The following is a 21333-nucleotide window of genomic DNA, read 5'->3' as shown; positions in this document are numbered from 1 at the left end:
GCATGCCCATCCCTCGCCAACACAGGCATAGATTGCATTGACCCACTGCTTACAGTGGGTGAAACCCTCCAGATGTGCAGTCCGGCCTTTCTTTCACTGTGAGTGGAACAACATTGGCTGGTCGCAAGCTCAGACTTCAGCCTAAAACTTGTTTGGAGTAACTGAGAGCCCTGCAGGTTTACCCAAGCCCCAAAATACACTGCCCAGCAGTAAGCTTGAGACCTGATGATAATTAGCAGGAAATCTTCAGTTGGTTGCTAGAGTAAGTGGTGTAATTGCTCTGCTAAAATAACTAGTTATTCTGCATCCCTACAGGCTAGCACCACTCTGATTTCCCCTGGAATACTGCTAGAGGTTTTCACCAGCCAGGACAACAGCTTGTCAGTAACATGAAAATAAAAAAGGAGCGTGTTTTGACTGTGAAAAAGCAGTTGTGTCCCCACTACTGCTGAGAATTTGGTCCTAGCAATCTTACTTGCAAAACTATGCACTGTTTGTAACAGTTATCCAGCTGAGGCAGTTTCTCAGAAGCTATACCAAGTGTTTCACAGCTTCTAGAGCACAACCTGCTCTGCTTCTCCAAGTACCTTTGCTACAGACACCAGATTACTTCCTTTCATGCTTCACCTGATTTTGGGTCACTTATGATCTAAAGTGACCCAGATTAGAAGCTGAGCTGCTAAGAATCTCTCTGCCCTTAGGCACCTAATCGCCTGTGCAGCGCTCACACCCTCACACAGTGAATGCATTCAGACATCCTCACCACCAGGCAAAGCCTGAACAAAGTACAATAGTCTTTCTCCTTGCAGAAGGAAAGGCGTGCCCAGGCTCTAATTTTACCTCCCAAACTTGTACAGAGAATTCAGACATATTTCAGAATGCCCTGCTGGAAATGGATCCAGCCTCTGCTCTATGTAAGCTGAGGCTGTCTGGATTGCTCTATACAGCTGTCTCTATATAGGCACCTTCTGTACTGTCTGAAGTGATCCCTAGAGCAAAGACCTGTCAGCTGTGTGTGGGACTCCTCTAAGAGCATTTGTTGCTTGCTCCTAAAGGTGATGCTGGGTGCTTAGATGCAAACCAGCCAAGTTTACACCCTGGGTAAGGAGCCCAGGGTGTCAAACCACCATGCTGGGCAGCTCCTCAGCTGGCACAGCTCAGCTTAGCTCCAGAGCCTACAACTAAACTGCCTTTGCTCTGATTTACTGCAAAGAGGGAATTCTCCACACTGATGGCAGCTCATCTGGGCGGGCTAAATGTAGCACTGCACAGAGGAACAGTGACAAACACATGTTGAACAACTACCCCAGAAGTCACAGTGCTCAGCACTCAACTCATAATCTGGGGAAAAAGAACACCCAGTGGTAATGAAGAGGTATGGAAAAAACCATCAAACTCTTACCCGTACAAAGCTGGCTGGAAACCAGCCTTCGCTGTCCAGAATCCTTCCCCACCACCACTCCTTGTTGGTAGCATCCATTACTTCAATGACGTCACCAGCCTTGAACCCCAGCTCTTGGTCGTCCATCGTGACATGGTCCCAGAGGGCTTCTGCATACACCACACTGCCATCACTGATGAGCTGTGGACAGAGCAGGTGAGGCTGTTAGCTCCCCAACAACAGCAGTGCAATCAGAGCGGCCGCAGCTCTGGCACAATCACTGCTGAGCCAGACCAGATGAGCACTGCCTTCTGCTCGCTCGCCATGACACATGTGAGAAAGAGCTGGTGCCAGTCTGGCACGTGCCTTGGCTGACCTTTCTGTCAATAGATTCGTTCCCAATCCCTCAGACGCAAGTGTAAATTTGATATTCTGGAATTAGTGCCTCCATGAGCAAACAGGGCTCTGCAGTAGCACATTGCCAGTGGAGGATGCCCTTGTGCTGCTAGCACAGCCCTGCTATGAAAAGCCTTGAAATAAAAGCTTGAGTGTCAATATTTTTAGAGACGTACTTCAGAGCAGAAAGTATTCTGAGGCCTCAGAGCTGGCCTAGGACAGAGAGAGCTTTAAATCTTTAGATTGGTTAAACATAGCACTTAAGCTGCTTAAAGTAAGTCTCCTGGAGAGTTCAAGTAATTATGCTGAGGTCCAGTGGTTATTTACAACACATCTCATAGAGGGCCTATTCTAGAAAAAAGGAATCCTCAGCAATTAAATACATAATCCAAACCAAAGTGTCGACATGACTGGGAGGGAGCTCTTGAATGCAGTGATGACAGGTATGTGATGCCATTCCCAGCCATCTATCTTAGCTGTGTGCAGTTGGTTGTAATCTGGTGCTGCTGCTCTGAGACAGACCTGCCCAGTACCCACGGTTTACCATGTGAGAGCCTCTGCTGAACTGCAACTACAGGGCACACACCGACCTCAGAGCCTGGGCAAAATGAGGCTCCAAACACCAACGTTTGCCCCAAAAAGCAGCACGTACCACTAGAAAAGGGACTTGGTTGTTCTGCAGTGGCTGCAAAGTGCTGTGTTTCTAAGAAAAAATAAATGGTACACTGATAAATTCTGGGAAGATAATGGAAAGAGAAGTGTAGGAGGCATTAGGAAGAGAAAAACCACTGTTTGTGACTATATACCACATTGCAGCGGTGTCACCCCTGCTACGTATTGCAGGCATAATCCATGATGTGCATCTTAGGTTAGCTCCCTCATAGTTACCTGCTGCTGTAGGTTACTGTTCCTCTCAGCTATGAAAATATGCATGTTATAAAAGAATGTCAGGACAATCACGGTACAGCGAATCAGGAGACAGTTAACTGGAGGCATATGGGGAAAAAAAAAATCAAATACAGCCTGCCTTTGGATAGCAAATGCCCCTTCACTGAACCAGAAGCAGCTTAATGCAGTGCATCCATTTTCACAAAAATAACATCAGGGTGATGGGGAAGGGGAGGGTGGGTGGTTCCAGCTGCCCACACTGCCCACTTTCTGCTGCCTGTAGGACAAGCAGTCACTGAGGTGTGGTCCCTCCAGCAAGGAAAGCAGAGCTGTGCTCCTACAACCCAGCCAGCAACACAGCAGGACCAAACTGCATGCCTTGAAGCAACCTAAGCTGCAATGGCAGAGGATAGCCCTGGCAAACCAAACAGCTGCAGGTGGGCATAAATGTAGCTTCTGTCACAGGAACAGCGGCTGAGCTGCAGAGTGGACAACAGGGGAGCAGAAGCTCAGCAAAGGCTGTGCTCCCATGGGCAGGGGCTGTGGGTCTGTGAGCGCCCACACCAGTGCATAAATCCCTGCAGAGAACAGTGTTAGCAAGCTCTGCAACACACAAACCCTGACCAGTGCAGAAAGAATACGTCTCTTTCCAAGATAAAGTACCTTTGCTGCGCACTGCGTAAGCGTGGGGCAGCAGCTGGCACATGTGCCATACCTGTGGCCAGAGGGAGATCAAACAGAAGTCCTCTGCAGCGCTGTGATGATCGCACAGCAGAGCATCAGTGGTGGGATGATATCAATACCTGTGGTACCAGCCTGCTGGGACTCAGCACCTCAGTGAGAGGAGGAGCCCAAGGCTGCTCCTGTCCTATATTTTTTGTGTTCAAGAACATACTGTGAATATGTTTGCCAAATACAGAAAGGCAGGACTGACCTACCATCACCTGGCCAAATACTACAGGCAAGCAGATCAGATGAGCAGCTCTCATCCAAAGGAAAGTCTGAAACAACACCCGAGAGGCAGGGTAGGGGCTAACAGACAGCAAACGCTGTGTTTGTAGGGAGGAATGATCAATAGAGAGTAAAGCAAGAAATAAAGAAAAAACGTTGTATATACTTTGGATTATCTTACTGAGTTTATCCAAATAGCACTTCAAACAGACATGCCTGCAGGCTGTCTCCTCCCTCTATTGCTCCATCTGGGGTCACACACCGGGGTGCTGGAGCAGCAGAGCAGGCACAGGAGCAATGTAAAGCATTTAATGATCACCACAGTCACTGCTTGTTTTACTATTAGCCCTCAGCCTGTACAAATCTGTGTCTCACACTATTTCTTGCAGCTGTACCCAAGTGCAGTTCCTGGGCTCGTACAGAAACACCAGACACACTCAATGTGACTGTCCCTTTCCCAGAGTGATTACTGTGGGGCAGCCCTGGGCATCCATGTCACTGTGCAGCACTGCAAGCAGCTGCAGCATCCCCAGTGAGGAGCATCCTGTTAATGGGGAAAAAAGGTCTGCAGCTCTTATTCCCTATCCCTGGATTACATATGCCATCAGAAAAAAGATTTTCTGCAAGATGTGTTAGAGCACAGCACAATCATCTGGCTATATTTGAAGAGCTGTTCATCTTCCAGAGGAGCATGTGTTAAAGGGAACATTCCTCATTTCTAGGCACAGCAGCTCCTAGGCCCAAGATGGCTCATCTTACCACTGGTTTTGATCTTTGCAATTAAAGCAAGGTTTGAAAAACAACTATTCTGTCCGTATAAAATAACATCTATGTGTTGGCTCTGTAATACCAAGAACAATTCAGTGCACATTCTTGAAGAGCCACCATCTCCTGCCCCGAACCAGACCCTAGAAGAGAAGTATTAGAATATGAAAAACAGAAACCCAGCCACCTTCAGCTGCTGGAACTACTACAGCTGGCAGCACAACAAACAGACAAGTTTCCCTTTGTTTATGGCAAGTTTGCAGGCAGCACTGTTTGCAACCCAGAGGCAGTGCTAATGCAGATGTTCTGAAAATCAACTAGAGCTCTAACACTGCATTAGCACTGCTGTGCATCTACAGCTGCTTTCTTTACAGCCCATGCAGCTGCAGCCTTGCTGCTCATTTGCAGACAACTGATGCTAAGGGCAGGCACCAGGAAAGTGCTGTGCAGGTAACTCCAGCTAGCATGGCAAGAGGGTGTGAGGTGGAGGAATTGCTGTACTGCTACTCCAAGCCATGCCAAAGAGGAGATGCACTTGGGGCTGTTGCAAATAGCCGTAAATGAAGTCCAGGACATGAAATGGAGCTGGCACTCCACGGCCCTTGTCTTCTTGTGTGTTCAATGCCAGCTGCTCAGCCTCTTTGTCTCAGGCTGAACACCTCAATGCAATTCCCTGTTCTGACAGGAGCTCCAGGCAATCCATGCAGAGATAAAAGATCTAGACAGCTTACAGAAGGAGGGATGGAGACCGCTTTAAGAAGCATGCATCTTTGAGCTACTTGGCTCTATTTGAATAAAATTTGAATAGCTTTCTTTTGATGTTAATTACACTGTACTACACAGAGCAAAAAAAGGAGTGCAAGTCCACATCAGAAGGGAGTAGGAGCAGGATAGCTCAGGAGCAGGGTGCCAATGAAATGGAATGTTCTGTGACACCAAACCAGGCTCCTTTCATGATGAGCAGAGTGCTGCTGGAGTGCTTCCTGGGGAGCTGAATGGGTACCAAGAGGGCTGCATTCCCCAAGGAATGGCTAAGCCAAGTCAGCACACACAGCTCTGCCACCTGCAGCAGCCCTGGCCCTGCAGTACAGACCCCAACACTGCTGCTCTGCTCCCAGAGTCCCTTTCCCACATACTCTCATGCAAAGTGCAGCAGAGGAGTCAGAAAAAAAAAATTCTTCTTTCCTCTTGTCTCATGGTAGAGCTTCATGCACACAGATGGCTGCTTTTCTGAGCATGTAGAGAAGTCAGCCAGCCTCGCCCTTGAGCCAAACCCAATGGGATAGTCCTCAAATCACCCTGACAGCTCACTCTTGTCTCCTCTCAAAACCTGTAGGTTTGTTGTTTAATGGTGGACAAGGGCTATTTATCTCACAGGCCCTTGTAGGCCTACGGTGGGCGTTGAGTTACCATGTCAGCGTGTGCAGAGAACCATTTATTTGGTAAGAACAGCTTTCCACAAAGCCATTCAGACTAGAACCAAGTATATTGTTCCCTTCTGTTTATACCATCTGAGGGCAGGCTCCCGCTCAGAAGTGCTTTAAGCAGATGAGGAGAGGTGAAGGTCCCCACACAGTGGCCAGGAGAAGCCTCAGACCATTGCAGGAGGGCAGCAGCCTGGCAGAAGACCAGAGACAGTGCTGTGCTCCAGGCATTGAGGGCACAGCACGGGGGCTCCCAGCTGTGAACCAAGGCACATATGGTTTTTCAAGGACCAAAGCGATGCAAGAAGTTCCCAATTCCTCACCTAAGGTACAGCAGCTGATTATTTTAATGCAAAGCAAATAGACAGGAATTGCTTTAGATCATTTTACTTTCAGCTGAAATAGGCTAGGAAGCCTCCAATGAAAGCATGGGTCAGTCACCTGCAGCCAGGGATGCTGTTTGCTCAGCTTGGTCCTTTGGTGCTCCCGGTACCCTGAGCATCACTTTCCCATGACCTGTACATTAAAAGCCTACTAATCTGTGGAACTAACATCCTTAAGCTTTGGCACTGAGGAAACAAGAGCTGAGTCCTTATCAAACTTGATAGCACTCTGCAAAAGGTTATCTTCACATCACATCTAGTGGTTAAATGTTCATTACTTTCAGCAGTTGCTGGTAGTGTTTAGAGTAAATAAAGCTGTTAAACAGCTTCCATTTAAATCTTTCATGCACATTTCTAAAGGATGGTTATTTAAACTTAAGATGCTTATTTTCTGGAATACGAAAGTCTGTTTCACTTATACTTTTCAAACAAACAGATACAATGCTGACTGAGTTGAGTGATAAAATAGCAAATGAAATTCTGTGCTGACAAATGTAGCACAAGCTGCATCTGACACAGACGACTGATTCTAAATGAGCTGCTCCTCAGGAATGTCTCTGCAGACAGATTTAGGAAACCATCAGCCTGGAGCATCAGGGTCAGAGAGTCTGAATGTCAGGGATGACTCAAAAGAAAGAGGCAGAGAACTATAAAAGGCACAAAGAGCAACATTAATCCAAAGACTGGAAGGGCTTCCGGGCCAGCACAAGCTCAGCAGACTTTGAAGCTGCAACAGAGTAAGGTTAGCAGAGGCTGAGCACAAGATGAAGGTTTGTGAAAGGAGGGGCCAGCTCCTAATGCAAGGCCTGTGGTGCCCAGTGACATCACCAGGCAAGAAGTTCAATATAAAAGTAGCACTTCTTCCTGTGGTGCATGATGAAGCTGTACAGGATGCCATACAGCCAAATACAGATAGCTTGACACAGAGATTAAGCAAGGCCACTTTGTCTCTGGATACAACCTCTAGCACATCCAGGATCTTAAACACAAGGGAAGGAAACAAGCCATACTTAGGCGTTTTCCTGAGCAGTTACCCCAGATTATAACTGAAAGTGTTCCTGACCAGCCCTACAGAACAGATCTTATAGAATTAAGTTAGTAACAAACACTGAAGAAAGCCAACATATTATCTTTCATTTTGACTATTTGTATTACCCGCTTCTTGAAAAGGTGAGTCCTAAAAGTTAATTTGACACAGACAGATAAGTTCCCTGGGGTACAGAAACACTCTCGTTCAGCTGGAAAATTAGCAATTGCTAACACAGTAATTACAAGGACATTAAGATGTCCTCTGGGCAGGGCTGCCATCTTCCTGCCACGGCTTCTTAGGCAGAAGTGAGCTTAGCACTTGCAGTGCTATAATGGGATGGAAAGTACCACAGTGATAGCAGGGTAGCAAAGTTTTGGCTACAGCAAATGAGCAGCCACAGATACAGACGCGAAAGAAGAGAGCTGCTCACCTTCAGAAGGCCTCAGGTAGGCAGGGATTTCCAGCAAGAGATGTCCTTATTCTGAAATGAGGTCTGGGAAGGGGTGGATCCTGGTTCCAGCCCTTCCAGTCACTCAGGTACAATGCATATACCTGAGCTCCCCTGGGTTGGCCCTGCCTTCCCACCAGGTGCTCAAACACTGCTGCAGGCCTTGATTTAGCACTACAGCACTCCATGCAGCTCAGAGCAGATCCCACACAGCGCCGCTCGCCAGGCACACAAAGCAAGGCCACATCTTGCTCCTTGACCAGTCACTGGTCTTCAACCCCTGGCTGCTTTTTTTCCTGCCCAAATGAGAAAAAGTGGAGGGAAATAAAGGTGGACCGAAGTGTAGCCAAGGATCTACATCCTGGGATGCACTCAGAGAGCAGTCCCTGAGCACAGGCTACAGGAGTGGGCAGGTGCTGCATCCCCACTGAGGGGTGCTCAAGAAGGCCTCTACAATTAAGAGCCTGAAGGACCTAAAAACCTCCTTTAGCTCACAAAAGGAACTTAAGTCATTCTAAAGCTCTAAATCAGCTTAAACAGCTTAAACTCATCTAAGGCCTTAAAGTGTTTTAAGCATTTTAAACCCATCTAAAGCCTTTAAATGGCTTAAGGAGCTTTAAACGCTCTAAGGCTTAAAAGTGATTTAAGTATCTCCAACTTCGGGCTAACCCACTTCTCACACCTCTCCCACACACAGCACCTGTGGCTCCAGGTTCAGGCCATCCCACGTACCCAATGCACAGCTATGGCAGCACCTCTCTTCCTAGTCCCACTGATAGGTGCTTTGGGGAATGCTGCAACCCCTCTGCAGCTGCTCACCTGATAGCAGCAGGGCCAGGCAGGAAATTGGCCACGCTTTCCTCCCTTATTTTCTTTGGTTTCAAAAACGGGGAAGGAGTGAGGCTGGGACTGAGTGCTCAGATTTGAACAGGACCCATTCTGGGGCACGCACAGAACTACGAGGTGTCAATTCCAGTCTGACTGTAGGTGAGGACAGCAGACCTACTGACTCCCTCTTAAACTCATCAGCAGTTCTGAAGTCTGCATTCACTGCGGGATAGGAACCAAATACCCAGTCAGCACAATTCCTACATTTTCTGATGCCTTAATTTTAACGAGGATTGGAAACAGAAACTTTTTTATTTAGAAAAGATGACAGGATATTAACATGACTTTGTCACTTAAGTGACAAACTTTCCCCATTCTCCTCTCCCCACTATCTGTAGGATTACCATCCCATTGTGTGCTCCCACTCACTTTCCCATCACTTTCCCTCTACAGGACAGCTCCCACTTGCACCGTGTCTCCCATGACTGTGACTTAAAGCCAAGATTCTTGGCCTTCTGCTTCTTTTCCCTGCTGTCCCTATGACAGGGGCCTTTGAACACCACCACCGGGCCCAGTGCATCCAATCCGGGGTTCAGCAAGCACAAGTGTGGCACCCCACTCTTTGCAGAAGGCAAGGAGAGGGAACCATGCAGGGCCCAGAGCCTCACGCCCTCTGATGATTGCTGCTACATGATCAGTTATAGCTTGAAGAGAAATTAATCTAAATTTGCTTTACAAATAAGGTTAAAGAAAACATTTTAAAGCTGATACAAACTGCATTGCTAGCAAACTGCTCTGAATTATCAAAAGCTCAGCGTCGCTTTGAGCTCACAGCAGGCAGTAAGCCAGACACTCAGGGCACGGCTCTGCTCTCTGTGTGCATGCACCATTTAATTTTAATGGAACACGCAGCAAAGAACAGGATAAAATGACTTTTATTGCTGCTGTGTCCTGTGAAAATATCTTTGGATTAACAGTGTTGTGCCAAAGTCTGCCTAACACCAGTAGGTGCTGGCAGACACCAAGGCCAACTGAGATCACTTAGCAGTTTCCAGACCTGGCTCTCAGTAATGTTCGCCCTGCCCTAAAAGAACCATGCAGAATTAATTGTCTGTTTCCTTTCCTCACCTTTCCCAGGTGAAAAGCCTCACAGGCTTTTGGTGACCCAAAACTTGAGGTTTTTTTATTTTGTCTTTTCCCAGCCATCTCCTTCCCAATGCAAAGTGTTTTAGATCTTTTCTTCACTAAACCAAGGACCACTGTCCGTACTTTGCTTTGAAAACAGCACAGAGAAAAATCTGAACATCAGCAGCACTGATACAGAAGGCAAAGAACAAAAATCTTTGATGTTTTGTGACTGCTGGGCAAAGGAAGCTGCCCAGCATTTGTTTCTGGTTGATATCTGTGAACATAAAAATTAGTCATTTCTTTTGTAGTTCTGCAGATGGTTCTTCAAGCTAATTACGCTCTCAGAACACCAAACCACCAAATATCCCATGTTAAGTAAAGAAGACCCATTCAAGCAGCAGCAGATTTCTGGGATCTTCTGAAATGCCAGTACTACTTTTGAGCATTTCCATTTTCTTCACTTTTCTCAAGATCTGGATGAAGAGAGCTAATGGCTTCAGCAGAGCCAGAGCCTCAAGCCAGAGCCATGCTCCCATTTCCAAGCCCACGCTACAAAATAAGCCCCTCTCTACGGGAGAATGCAGCAGATGCAGTTCCTCCTACAGAACATGGCACCTTCCCATTGGTGCCTAGTGCAAATTTCCTCACTACCCAACTAAAATATCAGGTCACAACTCATCAGCCCAGCATTTCTTAGTCTCCTGGTGTAGCTATCTTGCTTGATGAGGTGAGGAAACCTATGTGAAGTTGCTGACGAGAGCATGTGGTACAGCTCTTCAGGTTCACATGTGATCCCTACTGATGGTATTTGTATTTCCATACAATTTTTCCCCAGCTCTGCAGACACCCAGTTAGCAGCAGTCAAACCCAGCTCTGCTGTGCTGCTCTCAGCTGCCTTAGCATCAAGGCTATAGAAACTGAGCCTGTAACATTCACATATCCCCTGAAGGATGCTCGCTACAACTGCCAGGTAAGAGACACCATGCTGGTTCTATTCTTGTATCGATATGCTGGATGGATGCAAAACTGAACAAGCACAAGATCTCTAAGCGCAGACACCATGCTGGCTTGCTCCCTGCCACTTGCCTGGCCCAGCAGCTGGAGGCAGCTCCATCCCCCAGACTTGCTGGCTCTGCCACTGTTCCTACAGCAGGGATCTAGGTGCCTGATGAGAGTTGGTAATCTCTGAAGGGAAAGTGTGCTGGGTGGGATGAGCTGGGGTCAGAGGCCCTCGGGCAGACAGTTTCCCTCTGGCACTGCCAGCACATCAGAGCCGCCTTGCACTGCGTGCCACAACACAGAACCCTGCAGCAGTGCAATGGGACAGAGAGCATCACACTGGGCCACCAGCAGCTGCACGTCCCAGTTCAACCAGCCTGGGAGCACTGTGAGCCTCAGCCATGTCTGCCGTGGCCATCCCAGACAGAGAGCAGGTCCAGGGACACAAGGACAGCATCATTTTATTATACAGTTCCCAGCACATTCTGCAGTTAACCAGCCCAATATATATGTATAAACCAGCCCAATATATATGTATAAACAAGCACTCCCTCTTTTTAAAACATGTTTTTAAGCTGTGTAATGGAACTTTTTTTTTTTCCTAGTCAAAACACTGGAAGCATTAATTAAAAATAATTGTTGATGGTATCATTCTAAATGCTTACTGTGTTTCTTATCTGACCAACTCATGCCTTAGATTCCACGAATAAATCACAAAGACAACAGATATCACATATCACCACAGAAATGAGCTTAGCCTGAGAGAACAAATTAAGGGGAAAGATAGAATCTAAAGCCCCCAGCTCCCTCTGGAAACGAGGTGCTGCTCACACTCCTGTTCAGAGGCTGCCGTTTCCAGGCCTGGCTTTCAGTGATGCTCTCCTTGTCCTAAAAGAGCCATGCAAAATTTGCTATCTGGTGATCAGGTGTATGTGTCTGCCATGAGGTCAAGGAGGGAGGTAAACAAGGGGCTCACCATAACCGTATGCACACAGTATGTCAGAATTAATTATCCAGTACCCAGCTAGGCGGTGGGAAGAGAAAATGAGAAGTAATCTAACATGAAATGTTAGGAGGAAGATCATTCTCGTGCCCTTAGCAACCAAAAAGTATTGCCACCTGCGGCAGGCAGCACTGTAACATACATTCCAATCAGTACTCTGTGATCTTGCAGTTTGCCTCACCATTTTTAAATGCAAGAATGCTTCTACCTTTTTTTAGTTTCTCTCAGGGTATTTGGGTGCCCATAATCTGGTGAAATTGCCCCATATGAGGAAGGGGAAGGTACTTTCGCTGGGGCTGCACTTTAAGGGATGTGTTTTAGTGGGAAAATATTGGTGGTGGGCTGACAGCTGGACTGGATGAGCTCAGAGATCTCTTCCAACCTTGTGATTCTGTGATTCTTCCAGGTAGTCCCTGCTTCCAGCCCTTGCAGACAACAGGGCCAATCTGGGACGCTGAGCAGTGGCTGACAGTACACCCCTCCATGGCTTCCACAAGAGCTTTGCTGTGTCAAAGAAGCAAAGGGAAGCAGCTGGGCAGAGCACAGGTGGATTTTTGGAAATGAGGACACTGCCCCAGGTACAGCGAGAGCTGTTAGAGTGGGCTAGAAAGAGAGGAGGGAGCAGGTCGACCTGTGCCTGCTCACAGCTTGTGATTCCCAGCAGCACGGGGTTATTTTCCTCATTGTGCAACATCAACCTCAGCTGCCTCAGTTCTGTGCCAGGATGAAGGAGGAATTCCTGCAGAGCCTCTCTGCAGCACCCCACCTCCAGGCACAGCACAGCAGGCAGCAATAGCCCTGTTTGGCATCAAAAGCCACCTGAGGAGCAGCGCAGCAACGTGATGCTTGGCTAGCATGGATTGCTGTGCATCCCAGCTCAGCTCTTGGTCAGAATGCTGTGCTCAGCTCCCCAGCTTCCCGCACCACCCTGTGTGAGCCAAACACTGGGGCTGTGAGCAGAACTGACCTACCTAGCACTCCAGAGCTGCGTGTGTGTGTGCAGACCCCGTGCACTCCTGCAGTTCTCACCCAGTTCATCTTTGAGCTGTTCAAGCTTCAGAGCAGTAACTGGCAGTTCTAACACTCAGGGGCTGCGAGGAGCTGAGACCTCTCGCTTCTCCTGACAGCAAAATGCTGCTGGAATGCTGCAATGTTCTGAGCCTGCTCCAGCCCTGCCTGCAGCTCTGCCTTTGCAGCTGCTCCCCAAAGTGTTCTCCATCCCCGAGCCCAGTGGCACACCTGGGGTCTGCCATGTGAGGACTGAGCTGCGCTTTCATACTGACACAGAACTTGTCCTCTCCATTAAGCGCTCTTATTTTTTTTTACCTCATGCCTGTGCCATGCCCACCACCTTCCTGGGCAGAGCCTAGCTAGAATTAATAGAATTAACATTTAGAATTAATAGTCAAGTCAGATATCTTTAATAATTCCAAGTCTCCCTGTACACGAGGGATTCCCAGCAAGGTGAGGAGCCAAGGCTGGTGCTGCCCATGCCCAGCACCACGCTGCCCTCCACACAGCCCACGCTCTGGTGGAGCAGAACAGCACTTAGCCCATACACACTGCATTTCTTCGTGCTAAGCCAACGTGGCCGCTCGACGTTAGCGCATGACACACAGTCACACAGAGAGGTGGTACAGAGAACATCGCCACGAGACAACAGACAGCATCACCACCCCCTGGAGCCGTCAGCACTCGGCTCTGTGCACTGAGCCTGCAGTGACCCCGGCCATCGGTACAGGAACGCGCTGCCCTGGTGAAGGCTGAGCTCCAGCTGAGCTTTGCCCAGTGGGTGGGATGGAGGATGCTGATTTCAGCTCCCAGCACCAACATGAGCAGCACGCAGTGGTTTTCTCAGGCCGCCCTCCTGCAGGCCCCATTCCTGTTGGTGATGTCTGGCAGTGCGGGCCCTGTGCCCGGCCCAGCAGAGCTGTCAGACTGCAGGCAGGCAGTCAGCGAGATGGGGGGCTCTCCCTCCCACAGCTCCACAGGAGCACTCCTTGCATCACTCCCTCCAGGTACAAACGCTGCCGGCCTGGAGAAGGCAGTCTGCAGCTCCGTGCACGTACACACAGCACTAAGCTCTGAGGTATAACAAAGGGAAGAGGATAAACACCAGTGCAATGCTTCTTCCACGCTGCTGCAGCGTTTGCTGGCCCCGGCTCACCGTGCACGCCGACCATCGATCACTTCTGCTAATGGAGCACCACTCGCAGGGCCGGGAGCACTGCAGGCTCAGCTTCTGCAGTGGTGCATGGGCTGTGGGTGCAGGGCTCCGTGCGGGACGGCCATCTCTCGTCAGACGGGCAGCAGCACGCAGGGAACAACCCGGCCGGTGAGGCAGCGGGCAACCCTGTGCTGTCATCGGGGGGCTGAGGCCGCTGGCTTGGCACAGCCCCGGGCTGTCCCCTCTCCGGCTCAGAGCGCAAGGCACAGGCGGTGACGGGAGGGGAGCGGGGAGGGAGCGAGGGCTCACGAGACAGGGATGCTCCGAGACACAGGGTGACAGCAGACGGGGCACAGAGCCACATGCTGACCTGCTGGGGGGCCCCGCGCCCGCAGCCGGCGGCCGGCAGCCCTCAATGGAACGCCAGGAGGAACATGAGCACCACGTTGACGACGATGAGGAAAAGCAGGATGACAAAGACCACCACCCGCTGGGTCTCCGGGTTCATGTTGCAGCGGAGGAAGGTGTGAAGCGCGCTCCACTTGTGCCTGCTGCGCTCGGGGACCTTTGCCATGGCTTCAGCCCAGGGACAAAATTAAAATAAAAATAAAAATAGAAAAATAATAATAATAAAAAAGCGCCCTTCTCAGAGGAGCGCTGGGGCAGAGCGCTGCGAGCAGCGGCGCAGCTCTCAGGGGCTCGGCCCGGCCATGGCACCCGCGGGCGGGACCCCGCAGCACCCCGCCTGCCGCGGCCCCGGAGCGGTGCGGATCCCTCCCGCGAGGAGCGGCGCTGCGTTCCGGCCGCGGCGATTTGCTGCGCCGTCTCCAAGATACGCGCGGGCCTTGGCAACGCGGCGCGGGGAGCGGCACGAGCGGGCGGCGGAGCCCTCGGCACCGCGCCGCGCCGGAGGAGCGGCCGGAGGAGCGCGGCGCGGGGACGGACGGATCTCGGAGCCGGGGGGCGCGGCTGCCTCCGCCGGCCCCGACCCTCCGCAGCCGGGAGCCTCCCGCAGGCAGCTGTGCGGAGCTGAACGGCGCGCTGCCGGGCGGGGAAGTCGGCCGGGCGGCGAAGCGCTGGGGGCAGACCCGCGGGCAACGGCGGCAGCGCGGCGCCCGAGCGGCACCCACAGGCGCTGCCGAGAGCGGCGGAACCGCGGGCGGGGCCACGCCGGGCGCGATGAGGGGCGGCCGGCGCCGGGGAATTGCCGCGGCCGCACCTGCGCGCTCCAGGAGCTCGGCGGCCCTCGGCGGGACCTCGACGGGTGCACGGTACGAAGAGGATGACTCGGCACTTCAACCCATCCTTCGGCCGTGCGCAAAGCGATTTGGGCGTCGGTTTGGGCAGCTGCCCCTCGGGCGGGGTGCTGAGCACAGCCACCCAAAGCGGGGCAGGGCAGCAGGCGCGAGCAGAGCCCTCTCCCTGTGTGACCGCCCGCAGAAGCGGCGCAGCGCTCTCAGGTGTTGGCACCAAGGCCTGCAGCACCACTGCGTGTATCCTGGTGCACGGCAGCTGAGAGATCCAGAAGGATACAGGCTTCAGTTACAGCCTAGCTGGCTGCTTCCTTTCGTTTCAGTTTCTCCCAGACTGTACCAGTTTCAGCTGAGGTTATGCAGAAAGTGCAAAACCAACAATGTCACCCTGTGCTTATGGAACAATTAAAATGTGATCATAAGGTGTCATAAAACAAAAACCAAGCCCACGCAGTAGACTTAGGCTAGATATGAAGAAAAAGTCTTTCACAGTGAGGGTGGTGAGGCACTGGCACAGGTTGCCCAGAGATGTGGTGGATGCCCCATCCATGGAGACTTTCAAGGCCAGGCTGATCAGGCCCTGGGCAACCTGATCCAGCTGTGGTGTCCCTGTGCAGTGCAGGGCAGTTGGACCACGTGGCCTTTAAAGATCCCTTCCAGCTCTAAGGATTCTATGATCCTATGATCAGTGTGCCGTTTTCTGAGCTTAAAGATCCTGCACATCCTATCTCTAGCCTACTTATAGAACAAAGGACACCAGGCAGGATGAAGCTGTGCTCCCGTTGTGGCCCAGGCCCTGCACCTTCCACACCGAGCGCATGGACCTGCAGGCTGCCTGAGCTCCTGGGCATTCCTGAGCTTTTTCCCTGCGTTTCCTTAAGAGCTTTGAAAAAACAGCTCCCTCCCATACGTTCTACAGGCCAATGCTGGCTCCCTGAGCTTGTGGGCTTCCACTTAATGAAAGTTCTTCAAGGTTAGAGTTGATTCATGGTATTGTTCAGCTCTTGGGCATTCTGTAAGTCTTGTCTGTCTGACAGCAGACAGAATTTGGGCATAAGCCACTGAGCAGTGTTTTGGGGATGGGGGCTTTAGGAGAAGGCACTCCAAGTGAACAGGAAGCATGGCCACATATGCTGTGCTTAAAGCAGCAGCTTGCATCTCCTCCAGCCTCTTGGTGCTGCTGATCAGAAGCAGAACCTAGCAACTCACCAAGACACACAGCAGAGGGGTAGGCTGGCCGCTACCCTGCTGGTGCCACACAATTTTGGGCCACTTGTGAAATCCACTTCTGATAATGCGGTCATTCTGCAGTCACCTGCTGAAGTCCTGGCAGCTCATGAACACATTTAAGTATTTGAAGGCAAAAGCACAGGAAGTTTGACTGAACACCTGAGAAGCTATCTGAGAGGAGAAAGTAGGTTCCTTCTTGGGTGCTACATTCAGACCTCTTGGAAGGAGCCAGCTGCAACCTGGCTTCTGTCACCAATCCCATGCACTGAATTCCCCTTGCAGTGTTTGTGCATGAGGGTATTCCCATGATAATGCACAGTGTCACAAAGCACAACTCCTGCCACGTGCTGCGGAATGCCATGCAGCACTCTCCCCTACACAAATAAAGTCTCAATCCTCCTCCTCACTGATCAGACATCCTTCTGTAATAGGTGGCCATAAGATGAGGAAGGTTTTATCTCGTAGTTTGTTGGAAAGTAGGATTTAGTTTGTATAATGATTGCACAGTCTTCACTGGAATCTGATTTGCAATCATGTACTTCCAAGCCTTCCTCTAAGAGCTCTCCTCAGTCAGATAAGAACAGAAGCACTCTGAGGGAATGATGCTGTCACTCAAACAGTGCCAGTGGCGAAGGCAGAGCAGCTTGAGGCCCAACAGCGCACACAGCCCACAGCAGCTGGAGTCTAATATAAGTACAGAAGCATCCTTTCCTTTACTATTCACCAAAATAGCAGCAGTTATTTGTCCAGCCCCGAGCTGCCACCTTGCTTGCAAGTGGAACAAACAAGGCTTAGGCTGTCTGAGTTTTTGGCTTTACAAGGCCAGGAGCATTTGGACAATCCTGCCTGTCTGATGAATGGAGTGTGCTAATACTGTCACAGCTGAGATGGGAACTGAAAGTTTTATGTACAAAAATGTGAAAAATTAATAACTGTAATAAACAGAGCAGGTACTTCAGCAGAATACCAGTAAGTAACAGCAGATATGAGCAGGGAAGTGCTATCTACACCCTGGCTCCCCTATCTCACAGTGGGCCTGCACAGCACGACTGCATAGCACAGCTCTGTGTGGTGCATCAGCTGCCATGGACTTCAATGCATCTTGCAAATAAAAGAAATCAAGCTTTGGTTGCATGTTCAATGGATGGATCTCTATCATAGTTCAGCAAAAGAAAACAAGGACTGTGAATGGAATGGAGGAGGAGAAAGCGTTGCTACCTGAAAAACACATCTGCCCAAAGAATTTATGTAACCTCAAAATATCCCACTACTACACTTTGCCAGCATCCAAACAAAGTAACTATCCATTTCTGCATTGAATTAACCCTTGGCAACAACTGCAGCTCCCAACTGAATGGAAACCACTGCTGAGCCACCACCTAAAAGCATCAGAACAAGTACAGCTTCTTAAACTGCATGTGACCATTCTAAAATGGAAAACCAACTGTCAAAGGTCCACAATTTGCTCGGAATTTCAAAATGTGTAATGCTATAAGTCCTCTGTGTTACTACGAGCATGGTTACTGCCACTCCGCATCCCCAGACAGCACGTCCCTGTGCTCTGTGCTCATGTCATGCTGCCCAAGGCAGCAGAACAACAGGCCCTGTAGAACAGCTCTCAATGGGCTGTTCTCCGGGAGCTGCCCCATCAGCAGGGAAGTAAATACAGTCTAACAGTGGCTTTCAAAATGATCAACAAAGTGAAAATGCAAAATGGATTGCCCCAGCACTGTCCTTCAGTGCTAACGCACAAGGCGCTCTCTGCTCTCCTCACTGAGCATCTGCTAGAGAAACGAGCATGAGGAGATGGGCTGTTCAGTCTGTTGTTCGAGCAGACTGCTCTTCTCTTCGACAAAGCCTGCTAACATGAAGACCCGCCAGCAGCAAGATGTCCAGACATCCTCCCACAGATGATGAAGCATTAAAAAAGAGCTCCCATCAAGATCTTCTTGGGTTGCTCCTCTCTTCAATCACACCTGCCCTCAGCCCAAAAGCTCAGAGAACCTGCATGTGGCATCCAACAGCTGTGAAGCAGCACAACCTTACAGCTGTCACAAGGCCCTGAGCGCTCCCCACGGCGCTGTGCAGGCCCTGCTGGCAGGCACATGCTGTGCAGGGATCACCAGCCTGCCCCATGCAGCTGGAGACAAGGGCTGCTGTGTTTGCCATCAGTGGGTCATGTGTGCTGTGTGTGGGAGCAGTGGGGTTACTGCCAGTGACATTTCCTTGCTCTGTCAGGAGCAGGCATAGAACCAACCCAAATGGGACACGCCGAGGGCACTGAGTGTCCCAGGGGATGGAACATTTCCCAAGAGAAGCAGGGCTGGCATGCCCGGTTCTCACAGACATTTCTTCTTCCAACAGCTCCCACAGTTCTGCAGCTATTATCAAAGCAGGAAAACGCAGCTGCAAACATGCTCCTTCTTTAAAACATGGCTGAATTTGCTGCTCGCTCTGCTCCCTCCCCAGCCGGGGTAGGACCAGGGCCCTCGGTCAGCAGACAGGGTTGAAGCTGAAGAAAGGATCTTTGGAGGGATTAGCAGTGCTTCCTGAAGGGCCAGAAGAGTCAGGAGGGACTTTATTTTTCCACCACAGGATTCAAATGCATTCTGGAGATTAGGGGGAAAAAGGAGAGCTTGCAGAGAGGAGCTGCTCTAAGTCAGGATTTGGAGAGAGGAGAACAAATACAAGAAGTTTTTAATGTCAAAAGGCATGCTGAGAGGAACCTGAGGCATGGTATAAAACCAGTTCGTTCCAGATACGCTCACCCCTCTCTCTGCAAGCACTTAAACCTGGAATAACCTCTACACTAAGCTTTACCCAGCATTCCTGCTCCATCACATTCCTCCTTTATCCCCTTCTCTCAGCAGACCTTTGTACTCTGACATCCACTTTGTTATTGTACAGTTATCTGATGCAAGCGTTTCTTGAACTGGCAAACTGAGTGCAGACATCCCTAACTATTTTAAAAATAAAGACATTGGCTGGCGGAGTGAATTGTAAGAGCAAGATTTTGCACAACAGGCTTGCTCTACTTGCTCTTCACACCATCATGCTACAATTTCTAGAGTTTATAAACTGCAGTTTAACTTACACTCCAAATGCAAATATCACTGTGCTGCTAACACACGTCCTGTCATGGGACAGGGAGTGAGGTGCCACCACAGACCCTGAAAATCAAGAAGCAAGTTCCCAAAGTTCCCAAAGTAGGTGAGTGACACAGAGAGCAGGGCAAGTCTTGCACTGTATCAGGCAGGGCACAACTGAAAGCCAGGCCTCACTTATGAATGGTGCCATCCCTCTCCTTCACTCACTTTCAGGTCAGCACTGGCTGTCCTTGTGCAGAGCCGACTGAGCATCAGCACTCTAGGAAGCACTGCTGGAAGCACATGGATCACAGAGCCTGTCATAGTTGCAGTTGAGAGCCCTGTGCAGGTAGCACCGCCAGGCCTGCCTGCCACACCACCTCCAGTGCTGCACAGCAAGGACTGATGATCCCTGGGCACTGAGGTGGATGGCCTTGTGTGCAGAGAGCAGCTGGGATGGAGCCACGGCCTCCTCCCAATGTAACCCTTAGCCATAGGGAGCACTGTGCCACCAGAGCTTTTTGTAAGGCGCTGCCAAAACACTTGAAGATGGTTGGAGCCTTCACCATAAAGAGACAACTTGTTACTAGCATCAGCAGTCATGCTGTGTTTTCTGTAAGTGGTGAGGAGAATCGGGCAGAGTGCTAGCAACCTATGGATATGCTGAAAAAAACACAGGCAGGCTTGGAGACGGTCTGGCAGAAGTAACTTCAGGAGCTAAATGTTGGATCATGTCTTCTTCAAAAGGAAAGCTGTTTGTGGAGCCAGGCCTGACTCCACAGGCCGGTAACTAGGAGTACATTTAATGATGTCTGCTGTTTGCTGGCATTACAAGTCCCCAGTACACACAGCATCATTAACAAGTGTGAACAGAGCAGAAGCTGTTAGTCTTTGCAATTAAACAGCTGGCAGGGCTGACGTAAGAACTCCAAAGCCATCACGCAGCCTCCAGTTATTACCTTTGAGTGACATATTTAGGTCTGTTTTACAGCCACAGAGAAAAGTCTGGGCAGTGCCACCCCCTCTTTCAGCATGTCTGTCCATGTTGGAGCGCACACAGCACAGAGAGGCAAGACACAGCGGCTCCCTTCTCAGTTCTGCTCATAGAAGGCAGCGGCTGTCCCCTCAAAGCAGGCATTTCCTTGTGCATGAGCAAAGCCCCTTCTGTAACACTTCAGCATTTTCCCAGAAGGGTGACAGATCCCCTGAGTGCTATTCTTGCCCCAAGAATTTTCTGTTGTTTTGTTTCTATTAAGTGTCTATTAAGTAGGGCTATTTCAGAGAAAGTCTGGTGTAGTCCAGCAAAAAAAAATTATGTGTTGTAGAAAGACTTCTGTGTGTATTTAACGTGTGTTGGCAGCCTCTATACATACTCCTGCCTCAGCGATGTCCTGATGGTAGGGAAGGGGAAAGCAGCTCAGGACAGCTGCAGCTGCTCATAGCAAAAAGGGAATGTGATTCTAGTGACCCCCAGCAGCACTTAGCTCCTGATCCTGGCCTTTGGGGAGACAACAATTGCTATACAGTGCTTGGATATACCGATTTCATCCAATTTCATTGCTTAAAGCCCTCTGCAATGACATCAGAAGTTTCAGATCTGAGGACTGTAAAAACTAAACTCACAAGGTATCAAAAACTGCTGCCAATTCTGCCCTGAACACTCTCATACACAAAGAATGGAAGCTCATAAGACCAGAAACTCAGATCTTATAAAGATTCACGTCCATCAGGGAAAAGATTAATTCTTGTTCTCGACAGCAAGGTGCTGACTACAATGCTCCTCAAATAAATCATAATTGCTGCTTCTGAACCACAGTTGTCAACCTTGGTTGCAGAAGTATGCAAGACACAAAAGTAGGAATGAAGGATGCAGAAGAATAAAAAGGGGAAGGGTATTTGTTAACTCATTTCTATTTACCATTTAGTACCAGCTGGGAGAACAATACACATTAAGACAGAAAAGTGATAACAAG

General features: G+C 49.9%; 1 protein-coding gene across 2 annotated transcripts in view; it reads right to left on the bottom strand.

Moving 5' to 3' along the window:
- ARHGEF4 (Rho guanine nucleotide exchange factor 4) overlaps positions 1 to 21333 on the bottom strand; it is a 202285-nt gene that overhangs the window by 10919 nt on the left and 170033 nt on the right. Inside the window, exons 1-2 of one of the 2 annotated variants that reach the window (XM_090146960.1) lie at positions 14162 to 14301; positions 1403 to 1582 (exon numbers count right to left, since the gene is read on the bottom strand). In XM_090146960.1, coding sequence (XP_090003086.1) covers positions 1403 to 1528 — 126 coding nt within the window. In that variant the 5' untranslated portion in view covers positions 1529 to 1582; positions 14162 to 14301. Of the gene's footprint in view, positions 1 to 1402; positions 1583 to 14161; positions 14302 to 21333 lie in introns of those variants that run through there. The other variant, XM_090146959.1, reaches the window with a different exon arrangement.

The sequence above is a fragment of the Phasianus colchicus genome, chromosome 10 (assembly GCF_987193195.1).
Source record: "Phasianus colchicus chromosome 10, bPhaCol1.hap1.1, whole genome shotgun sequence".
Taxonomy (NCBI): Eukaryota; Metazoa; Chordata; class Aves; order Galliformes; family Phasianidae; genus Phasianus; species Phasianus colchicus.
This window is presented reverse-complemented; position numbering and strand designations above follow the sequence as displayed.